Genomic DNA, 12,435 nt, shown 5'->3' on the forward strand with positions numbered 1-12,435 from the left:
ACTGCGGCCGTTTCTACGTGCGTGACGTCATTTCCTTCCAACATGGCGCAGGCAGCAGGTCGCTGATGGAAAACTGAGGGATTTACCCCACCTTCTGGCTTTATTTATGTTTCTCTATTGAGGGCACCATCCGCCGGAGAAAAACTCAATCATACGGGAATATCTAAAAATCGCGGATACAGCCTCCGTTGGGACAGGTCCTCCTCCACCCGTCGCAGCGCGTCATGTATGAAGGCAAAAAGACGAAAAACATGTTTTTAACCAGAGCTTTGGAAAAGATCTTGGCCGACAAGGAGGTGAAAAAGGCTCATCACTCCCAGCTGCGCAAAGCCTGTGAGGTGGCACTAGGTCAGTATGATTTCGATGCCTTCATTGCAGTGTTTTAGATGTTTTAGAAATGCATGTGTGGCTAAGTGGCTTTAATCCTACCGGTAAAGAAACGGAGCAGCTTCAGAAGAGCTGCATGAATCCAGCAGCATTGCGGAAGTTATTCTCATTCTACCTGAAAAACGCCTCGATTCAAACCTTTATCTGTTCCTTTAGCATGAAATGTCGATGTTTATGCTCTCATTGCTTGAATAAATCGTATTTAGTACATGCACGAATGAGGAAACAGGTGAAGGAAAGCAGGAACTGACAGGGCGAGTTATTCCTCTTTGACAGGAGCTTTAGAAAAGCCCCTTCATCATTCGGCTGGTGCACAGAATAAACTATAATTATTAAATTACAGTATAACGTTACTTTCATGTGCTTTAAAAGCATTCAAAACGAGCCCTTCAAATTAATTTAAGTGCCATTGACGATGTTTTTATATAATTAAATATAAAGACCCACCTGTCATATTACAATAACATTATAGTTTTCGTACAGTCTAAGGTTCTTGTTCGACACTGCAACATACAAACTAAGCTGTCAAATCGTTTACATTCGCGCAAATCTGTTTGCACTATCCTACATTTTCCCCAATCACAACAATGACTGGGCAAGATGGAGAGACACGCAGGTGGAGATTCTTGTTTGCATTTGTGTTGTCGCAGAGTGACTTAATTTGCCTGTAAATAAGACGAGGATGTATGCTTATGGAGGTTAAACTATATAAAAATGTGTAGAAACGATGCGCAATCATTGTGCCTTGCAGTCACAGCTTCATCCGAATTGTTCATTTGAAACGGCTCTTTTGAATGAATCATCTGAACCGATTGTAAAGTGGTTGTAAATAACTCAGATACAGTCTAGGGCATTTGACTCAAACCTAATACTTTATTCGACAGTCCATTGATAAGCGGCTGTATTTCCTGACTGAGTATCTATTTCGCAATACAAAAAGAACTGGTTAAACTGGCGCGGTCGCTTTGTGAACACTTGTGTTTTGAGTGATGACTCAAACGAGTCTATGAGTCGGTTCATTTGAACGAACTTTCTGAAATAACCGATTCGCTGAAATGAGTCAGACCAGTTTGCGATGGGCGTAACGGAAGTGCTCTGTGCAGGATAGGGGCTGTGCCAGTGTGCAAGGGTTTGTTTGGGATAAGGTGAATGTCTCTGCCTCTGTCATGCATTTCTCATTATCAGTGGTCAATAATGCATACACGGTGGAAGTTGAATTACAGTGCATTATTAAAGAGGGTAGAAAGCAATGGCTTCCAGGCTCCTGGAATCACATGCACCATGCATTGTGCATGCAGTGTTATTGGTTCAGACGCTTCTTCTTTTTTACTCTAAAGTGTAAGTCTGGAAAACATTAGGCACAGTGATTTTAATTGGACTGGGATACTTTGATTTCTTTGAAACATATAAGATCATCTTTCATATTCAGATACATTTGGGCTGTGATTCAATTCACGTACAAGGAGATATGAAGATCTAAAGGACAGCCACAGTCAAATGTAATGGTAGAAAGTTTAATCTATTTCATGCCGCTTGGTAAACATAGAGAAAACTGTGAACCATTTCTCTCTGTGCTGGTTAGTGAATAATTTAGATCATATCTAGTGAACTGTTTTTACACCACTGACAAAGTTCCCAGCGCATGCTGTATCCTTGCAAATCTGGTCTCTGGCTACTTAAAAGATGAGACAGGCTTACACTGATTATGAAAGGCTGATACATGTATACACCATTGTAAGATGAGCATATGAATAATAAATGTGGTAAATGGTTAAAGAATATTATTAGTTGTGTTTGTAGGCTACCCCCTTATGAAAAAGCATCAATCGTACTAGTGAGTCGTTTTACAATATAGAGCTTTTCTGCTAAACGGCACAGGATTTGTGGTCCATTTTGCATATCTAGGATTGCATTTGGCCTTTTTCTTTGATGTCAGAGAGAGTTTTAACAGCATCTGTCAGTGAACTTTTCGAGAAATCCGGCCGAACCACTGTTCATTTTTCATTTTCAGTTGAACCTGTGCGCTCTGGTTTAATCTACAATTTTTAGCATTCCGTCACTTCCCAATGTTTGATATTTCTGTAAAAGAAGTCTAGAGATAAGCGTTGCCGGGAAGTCTCCGAAAATAATGGGTCGCTAAAATTAGATGTTTGAAATATTATTCTTTGCACATACAGCAAGCATTATTTTCATGTTGAGCATTTGAAGTGTTTAATAGTCTGCTTTATTCTAAAGTAAATGTATGATTTGGGGAAAGACGTTTTTCTGTGTCGCTAAAAGAAATGTGATTTGTGACTTAAAGGGATAGTTCACCTAAAGATGATAATTCAGTCATTTACTCACCCTCAAACTGTTTTGGTTGTATATGCTGTATGTACAGTAGGGTTATTTTGTCATAATATTTCTCATAATATCTTTATTTCTCAATATCCTCCAGAAGTAAGAAAGTATGTACAGTAGGGTTATTTTGTCATAATATTTCTCATAATATCTTTATTTCTCAATATCCTCCAGAAGTAAGAAAGTAGGATACATTTTAGAACAAATTGACGGTGAGTGAACAAGAACAGAATTTTCATATTTTGGGTGAACTGTCCCTTTAAATAGCCATTCTGCTTTGCATGCCAAAGAAGTCATGACATACGTGGATGTTTCCTTGTCTGATTTGAGTGTTGATATTTTTTGATTGTGTAGATGGATTTCTTATAGCCTAGATATAAAGGGAGTTTTTTTGTCCCTTAAGTGCAATAAATACTCGTGGAACATGTAAAACAAGTTCATCATTTTCTTTTTTCAGGCAAAACTGCTGTTCAGGCTGAATAGACAGGACCCCGGGGCTCAGTCTGATCCCTTTTTTCCTAACCGCACATCAACCTTAACAAACCTCTAGTTTGTCATACAGATATAGGTCTTGAATATTTTGATGTTTAGATTGAACTCTCGTCTGATGTGGCGTGACTGGCGTCATTAACACATGATTTCGTACAGATTTTATGGATTCGCTTGGTGTATTAAGGATTTCATTAATGCTTAATGGAGACGACACCAAAACTCTTTTGCTCCCTACAGGGCCCAAAATTAACAACTGCCAAGCTCCCGTGCAAATAAAAACTACTTTTTGTCAGAAATGTTGCGTAAATACATGGTTGTGTTGTAAAATAGTTTCAATTTCAATGTGAGAAATATTATTCTTTCCCAGGTTTTTATTTTATTATCTTTTTAAAATATTACTGTCCTGATCATCAGGATTATTATAGTCACCTAAAACTGAAGTTATATTTAAAAAAAAAACATACTTCGTTACTTAAAATAAACGTTAATTGAAATAAAATACTTATTTCAGTTGCCAAGAAAATATTTCTTATTTTCATTTAGTTTAATTAAAACTTAAGTAAAAAATAACAAAACGTGTGTGTGGATGGCCTTGTTCGTCCGCCACCACCAAAGACCATTTTTGACCCGTCCAGTGTATTAGCAAAATAACTCGGGTCCGAATGGCGACACATTCATGCGATTTTGTTCCTCAAATATTATTTTTTAACAAAATCTCAAAACTGAATCTGTTTTGCAACAGGCTCATCCACTACTTTTAAAGCCTTAACTATCACAAATAGGCTAATTGTGATTCAGTAGACTGAATATTCTATGTACTCGCATTGTTTTCAAGAGACCTGTGAAGAAACTGAGAGTAACTAGTTGGATCAGGTGGCCACATTTATTATTTAGCTTTCAGACTGATCATATATTGCTCACGCCTTCTAACACTTCAGGCAGTTTACAGTCCTTTCATCTGTCTGCTCAATTCATCATAAAAAGGTAACTTCTTAATGACCCAAAACAAAGAGCAAACCCAAAAGTTCAGAGCCCAGAACAAAGCTTTTTGTTTTCTGAGTTGCTTTTAGAAGCATAATATATACATTTAAGACTAAGGGTAATGCATTAAAAAAGCTGCCACACTGTGTTCTTGTGGATTCTTCTTGGTGTGTTTTGTGCTGTAAAACACACTGTTTCTCCCCACTATAAATGCCCTCAGATTTTTATCCTTGTGGTTCCTTTCAAAAACATACATTATTGTTTTTATTTTTTTGTTCTTTTGAACTTTTTAGTACTGTAGACACATGACTGCTCATGCGTATGCATTCGCTTAAGAAGGTGAAATTAAATGCGCGAGGGCTGGCTCTGCTGGTGAGTATTGTTGCTCTGTGGACACATGGTGAAAGAGGTGAATGAATAACATTTTTGCACAGGTGTCTGGAAAGGCTCAAAAGAAAGCATTTAAGATGCTATCTAACAGGTTGAATACTTGAGTACATCGTTCTCTTCTCGCTCCTCTCTAGAGTTCGTTTTTTTTCACTCAAAAAAATGGTTTTGTGGCACTGTTGTTTTTACCCAATTATTTTTTGTTAAAGTAACACAGATATATTTATTTTACCTCCAAAACACTATTATATTGCGTTTAATTAACTTAACCTGTATAATTTTCCACTATACTTAATTATAAATCGTTAAACTAATGTAAAGGGTTTAATTTTGGAATTTAAAAAAAACTAAGTTTACTTAATCTGTTTGCGTTGGATTACATGAATGATTTGTGTTGCATTATCTGAAACTGGGCGGTGCTTAGTTCCCAGCATGCTTTGCATATAGCTAAATTAAGAGAGAATAAATGTTGAAATTAAGTGTTATTTTATGTGTTTTTGAGAAAATGAGAAAAGAGGAAGACTTGATAGTGTGTAATTGTGTTTAATATTCGATTACATTGTGATTATTAGAACTATTTAAATTACAGTGGGTTACCATTGTGGAGAAGAGTTGAGCATTTGGTTAGGGTGCGGACTGATTCAAATAAGTTAATTTCCTGTGGCTGAAGGAGCATTGTAAAACTTAACATTTAAAATGTTAATAAGTGCTCTTATTAGTTCATAGCTATAGTCTAGAAGTTCAATTGAGAAATAATTTAAATCCATCACACTTTATTTTGTTCAGTCCAGTTTTAAATAAACAAAGCATTTTCGCTAAACTTAACCGGTTTAAGTTACAGAGAATCAATTTCATGGATTTGATTGTTCATTACTATTTTTTAATTCCGTTGTGTTGTAACAACACAAGGAGCGTACATAGAGTCAAACAAATCCATTAATGTTAATACAACTTAATTTGCTTGTGTGGAACCACTGTCCATAATTGAATTAAGTTATTTTAAAGAGTAATTTTTTTGAGTGGACTAATGAGTTTATGGTCTCTGATGTAAATGTAACATAATATTACATGGTATATTGTTTACAAGCTGTTTTATTGACGTCTTTCCGCGGTTGAAACGCTGATTGATCGATTACATGCGACATGATACAGACTTCTGTAAGTTGTACTGTATCTTTTAACATACCTTCTGATGTTCATTCATGTATGTAGTAGTAAAGAGGAAGAGATGATCAGTTCACGTGCGCTCCATGCTGCCGCCAGAGATTGTCTTATATTGGGGAGATGAGAGGGTCTGGGGTTTTAACATTGTGGAAAGCGTAACGGTTAACTTGGATCACCACGTGAGACACCTCAGCTGATCGTGTAATGGCAGGGAAGTCAGTGTCTGCTGTTCAAGTTTTGTGACAGTCACTTACAGTTTACTTGAATTAGTTTCTTGTGGATTAGCGCGTTGGTCTTGTGAAGTAATGTTCTATATTTCGTGTTATCGCTAGTAAACGTTCAGTAGGAGGACTGCATTGTTTGTGTGCTTTACTGCGGAAACAAGAGTGTGAATATCTCTATTAGCTGCAAAGTTCACTGTATGGCGAACTACATTCCCTTCTCTGCCTTTTCTTATGAAATAACCTTATCATAGTAAAATCTACATAGTTCTCAACAAAAGTATTGTTTAGCGTAAAACATGTTGAGGATTAGCGGACTGGCATTCGATTAATTAAATGATGCTTTTTCCTCACAAAAGCAGTTAATTCGGTATAGTGAAGCCTCTTCTCCATTGACATCCATTTAAAAAAAACGACCTATTGTCTCCTTCCCTGCGTACCACCACAGCCGCAGCGTTAGCATTAGCAGTTGCGCTTTTTTTGGCTAAAGGTTGCAGGCTTGCTTTCCAGTGGTTTTGCTGCCGCTTCACTGAGGCGCTATAGTCACACGATCTGTCCCATTAAAGAGCGCCAAAATGGTATTATTGTTATTGTTCGAATTTCATAATATAATGGATAGAGTTAAGATTTAAGAATCAGTTTATAAAAATGAAAGTCGATTAAAATCAAGAAATCTTTTTTTTTTTTTTTTTACCCAACCCTAATTCCCCCCAAAAAGCCCTGGTTGATGCAGTGCATTCAAATGAAATTGGCTGTTTATATAAAAGATCAGGTTTTGGGATGAAAGTTCAGTGTCTTTTAGGTCTCTTACCAGACACTTTGTTTCATTACTGGGCTTTGTAAATAATGCATCATCTTTCAGTAGCAGTATCTCATTCAGCCTCTGACAGGTTCTGAATTAATCATAATTCTGCCTCAAGATAATGAGAGACAATACCATTCGACCCCCTATTTCTGTCCAGCATCTTTTAGTGTGTTTGAGATCATTCTGCACCGCAGTTACATTGAGGAGAAGGTAGTTATGGTCACTCTAGGTTAATATATCACCCTTGGCCCTAGAGTATGGATGTGCTGTTTGGTCCTTTTGATGACTTGAGTTTTTAATTGTTGGCTTTTGCGACAGATAGACGGCCTCAGATTGCAAGTTACCACCCAAAATGCCACTGTAACAAATCATGTTTTGTAGAAAGAAATAATTTATGTGTTTTGGGTGTAGGATCATGACAATTCTGGCCAACACGATAACCTGGTAATTAGTCAAAACACGGACACCGAAATGGAAGTTTTTATAAAGTTTTGTTAATTCAGTTTAGATAATTGGGTAATTGAACTCTTTATGCTGTTCAGGGTGCCGTGTAATAAATTAATTCATTTGATAAGTGAATTCAAGTGATAAGTGAGTTTTGTCAGCAGCGAGCGGCCTCTTAATATTTCAGCTGAACAAATTTGATATATTTCTACTCTAGCAACATTTTTGGTCATGGTGAAGTGTCTTCACACTGCTGACATGCATAACTGTTGTAGCCTATATTCACGTTGTGTGAAATAGATGCTGTAGAGCTGTACGATTCTTGATAAATTGTGAATCATGTTTTTTTTTTGTTTAAAATGGAGATCATGATTCTCCCACAATTCTGATCAAGCAATTAAACGAAATGACATTTACTAGAGGTTCTCACAACATTACTAATAGTAGAAGTCTATTTAAAAATATTTAATTAATTTAAATGAATTTAAACAAAATTGGTTCGCATGAATGATTCAATGACTTACTGATAAAGACTTCACTTTTTTCATTACTGGATGAATCAGCATTTTAAATCAGTCGATTTGCGTGGAATATGTAGATTTGTCGCGCTGTTAATGTTCCCCAATGATGGCGTCTCCTGGGCATGCTGAAAATCACTCTCTAAAACTGAAATGGCATAGGTGACATTTATAAGACAGTTCATGTCAGATTTTGTTGCTGATTTTGATTTGAAATATGTTTCTCAGTTATGAGCTCGGCAAGCAGTTTTTGAGATTTTAGGATTTCCCCATTCAAATAGTTCAGACTTGGTCTTAGATGCCCGAAATATTGTTAATATTGTATCACTATTGCTAATTATTTACATGTTGTGGCCGATAACAAATGGTGAATTTGAAATTGAAAATTAAATTTCTGTCTCAATCATCATTTTAAATGGGGCAAATGGAAGAGCGCATCTTATCTAAACGCCTCCTAAAAATGTGTTCGGGTAATGGATTTCATTGTTTTGAATAAGAAACCACATTCACAGTGCTCTTTTTGTCTCAGAAACCATGGCTGGTTAACCTGTGGAATGAATGAATCCATGTGGTGGTTACACACACACGGATGCACTTGTTGCACAGTGTTGGTGTGATTAGTTGGCTGGGCTACACCAGGTCTACCTTCACGCCCCACATGTTGCGTTGTCCGGACAACCTCCCTCAGCATTTCCTGTGCAGAGCTTAAATTCAATTACAGCTGGGTATTTTCTCTTTCTCCTATACAATGCAACTGTCAATGGCTCAGTGCTCCCTCCTCAAGCACAGAGGACCTGAGCCGGGTGTTTATCTTTGTGGGTGAAAGGAGCATGCTGCCTGACCTTCCATTGGGGCTCTGCTTTTTGGAAGAATTTGTGTTTGTGTGAGAGGTGATTTGTGTGTGTTTGGTGGGCAGATACTTCAACTGTGGGCTAAACAGATGCAAATTTGTCTCTGATGTAGTTTTCCATCCATATACTGACAGAAGGCTTTTATGACACTATCATCAAGGAACCAGTGCCAAATTAAACCGTTTAAGGTATCTAAGGCTACCTGGTCTTGTGTGAGTATATGCCTTCTAAAAAAGTTTTCAGTCAGGTTCAAGTGACCACTTTCATTGGTTTGAAGAATTGGAAACAGAAACCACATTCATAGTGATTTTTTTTCCTTCTTTTTATCTCAGAAACCATGGCTGATTAACTAGCTGTTTATTTTTAAAACTACAGCGTTTTGGCTACCTACAATAATCTACTTAAGTACACAGACATAAATGATGATGCATTGTAAGAATGCAGTTCAATAGGCATACTGTAGAAAGACTGATATTTAATATTTCTATATTCATGTACTATGCGTATGTTTCATGTTTAAACAGCATTATTCTAGTGACAGTCAATCTAATCTTTAAATGCTCACACTCAAATAGTTCTCAGCCATTCCATTTAGCAGGCTCAGTACCTTTTATGGTTAATACTTACACCTTTACTGACAGGTGGAGTACAGCCTAGGTGAGAAATTCTTCAGGCTTGATACTTGGATCGATTTAGATTCAGGCCCTATTTTAAGGTGCAGAATCACTCAACAAAAACAAGTTTGTCTACATGGTTGTTTTCACACAGCCTCACCTAATAGTTAACCTTACTTAGCCCTAAAGGGCACTTACTGTTACCTTAAAATTCACCTTGTTCCCGTCCGTCTGTAACGTAACCTTTGTGGTTCTTTTGGTGAAAACGACGGACTGTCAGGTGACATGCACAGAACCAATCACTTGATTTGCTTAAACCCGTCCCGACAAGCTAGTGTTCATGTTCCTCAATTTTATACGGCAATGTCCACTTCTCAAAATCCAATCGACAACCAATACATAGAATAAAGTTCTTGCCCTAAATTTTTTTATTTTTTGATTACCCAATCTGTTAGACTAGATAAGGCACATATGTGTACACTCTAAAGGTTTTTAATTAATGACAATTTAAAAGCTTAAAAGAGGTCACATGCTGCACAAACAAACACAAAGCACTGCAATTCGCCATGCTGTTCGTTCTGCAACACATGCAGGTGTTGTAAATGCAGACCTGCCAATAAGAAGTAGTGCATTTTGATTCCTAAACTTCTCTGCCACGTCTTTCATGCACAGAAGCTTCCCAATCCTAACCAGAGGGATGCAACAAAAATACTAGGTTTGTAAGGCAAGAGTTCATTTAAATATTTTCTCTGGTTGTCAAGTGTGCCATCGCGGCTTGAATGTGTGTGCTTTGAAATGGTAATGCATCTGGAGGAGTGAAGGAAAAAACACATTACTGCTCTCAGGTATCAGCAGTCACCGTTGAGAATAGGATTGGGGTTGGTTAGGAAGCTTGGTTTTGGTAAATGTCACCTTTTAAAATACATTTATGACTGACTATTTGTGCTCCTAATCGGGCACAAAAACTAGGTGAGGATCAGTCCCGGCAAGCCTCTGTCTTTCAGAACTGAATCTGGGAATGTGTAAAATCTACCCTGCTCTTTAACTGGAGGAGATCAAGTAGACAACGTTTTCTAAGAGCCAGAGGGACATGAAAGTCCCAGACATCTTGTGAAAGAAGCTCTGCTTGGATGTATCCAGAATGACTCCACTCGAGAAAGAATGAAGGAGGAGGAGAACATCGCTTCAATGAGACCCCAACTTACGGTGTCTTCTTGGTCTCCATTCACACACCCTCTGGCTATACAAACGGCTTCTGATTGATTTGTCTTGTAGACGGCAGTTGTTGCATTAGTGTGCACGTGTTGCCTAGGTGTTGATCACATGGTGTACTGCAGAACTCCCGAAGGACTCCTACTGTTTATCTTTCCCCAGCGATGGACCTGCAGTGTGTACCGCAAAACACAACACCATCCTTTCTTCTTTTTGATTAATTGATGGAACAAACCTCCCCCGGCAGCTGGAGACTGAATTATCTCAGAGATTTGTTTGCCCAGGTGAGGGTGTCTCAGAGCAGTCGTCTCATTCCCACCATGCTGTTGTCTAAAACACCAAAGCAGGATACCATTAAGCAAATATATATGTATTTGACTTTTGCAATCAAGATTGAGGGCAAAATAGATTTGCAATTACAGAGCTCCACTGCAATTATTACCAGTGTGAAGGAGAGAGACTGTCAACGTTTGGGGCTTTCTGCCGTCCTGCCGAGTGAAGCTCCCCATGGTGTAGCTGTACGGAGTGACATGTCACGGCATGCTTTCAGCCCACCATTTGCACCATGAGTGAAAGTAAAGCTATGTCTGCTTCATTAGAGTTGCGACTCACACCTCCGGAGCTGATAGCATATTCTCAGGTAGAACAAGGACTTATTTTGACAATTTATTTGGCATATATGAATCCCACACAAGCCCAACATTCCTGATCAAACAGTTTCTGTTTAAGCAAAGATTTTCTTAAATGTTAGATCCGTAGCCTAACGGTTGACACGCGTGCCCCAACAAGTTGAGCCTTGATGCATAAGTTGGCGATGTGAGTTTGAGGCCTGATCGTTTTCTGTCCCAAATAATTTTCTGTCTTCTCTATTGTACCATCAATAAACTACTTGGGATGATATATTGCTACTAGGGCTGTTATTGTAAACTAAAACTAAAAGTAGTTTTCTGTAAAATATAAATGGATGAAAAACGTTATGAAAATTAGAAATAAGTTTAAGTATTAAAATGACTTAAAATAAAATAAAGCTATATAGAATGACAAGCACATAAAATTAAACTTCAACAAAAAATTTTAATGAACATGTAAAATAAAAGCTAATACAAAATATTAAAAATTGTAAAATAGTACATAATAAATACTAAAATAGCACTGACTGTACCATATTGGTTATCAGCAGAGATTTTTTATTTATGCATCTATATTTATAGGCAGGGCTTGACATTAACACCTGCCAAATGTGGGGGGGTTACAGCACTTTGGCGAGTTGAATTGTATGTATAATATATCCATTTTTTTAATTGGAGTCTTTTTTTAAAAAGGCAATGAAATGATAGATGTAGTGTTGTCAAATATATTTTTCGATACATATAAATATCTGAAACGCTTCCAATTGTCATTTTCCGCAGAAGAGATGCACAATACCAGCTGCGCTTTCTCACTCTCATCTCTCCGACAGTGAGTTGACGACACACTAACCCGCCTCCTCTCACTTATTTAATTTGCTCCGGATGAATATTATTGGTGTTACAGGGCTTGAATTCCGGTGTGGGATTGTGCGTATTGCGCATAATTTGACTCATTCTTAATAATTTTACTCACACCCAAAGCCGCCTCTCAGTACTAAATTAAGTTCTTTTACACTGCTTATTGTGCTTAAACAGTCAAATACACACAAAATAAGGTAAAATGGCAGACTTGGTGAGTATTCATGTAAACAAAGTCAGTAATGTTGTTGAACATAAACAATTGAGATGTGTAATAGTGTGCAATATTATGATGGATCAGTGTGTCAGGTCTTAAAGGGACAGCAGCGTAATATACCTGCTGCCAAATTATGAGATACTATTAAAAATATCTATATGGCACTTTTTTCCCCATAGTATCGGTGTCAAAATTATGGCCAGTGAAAATGCTGAGTGGCTAGTAACTTTTGAAAACCACTAGCCACAGTTACTGCTGAGCAAAAAGGTAATGTCAAGCCCTGTTTATAGGATGTTAAATATTTAATTCTTCATG

At 37.4% G+C, this 12,435-nt stretch overlaps 1 protein-coding gene across 5 annotated transcripts in view; it reads left to right on the forward strand.

Moving 5' to 3' along the window:
• Positions 1 to 12,435, forward strand: part of arfgef1 (ADP-ribosylation factor guanine nucleotide-exchange factor 1 (brefeldin A-inhibited)) — a 71,355-nt gene continuing 58,920 nt past the window's right edge. For all 5 annotated transcript variants that reach the window (XM_079601636.1, XM_079601637.1, XM_079601638.1 and 2 more), the window contains exon 1: positions 1 to 348. In XM_079601636.1, the coding sequence (XP_079457762.1) occupies positions 225 to 348 (124 nt within the window). In that variant the 5' untranslated portion in view covers positions 1 to 224. The remainder of the gene's footprint in view (positions 349 to 12,435) is intronic.

The sequence above is a fragment of the Phoxinus phoxinus genome (assembly GCF_949152265.1).
Source record: "Phoxinus phoxinus genome assembly, chromosome: 24".
NCBI classification, from domain to species: Eukaryota; Metazoa; Chordata; class Actinopteri; order Cypriniformes; family Leuciscidae; genus Phoxinus; species Phoxinus phoxinus.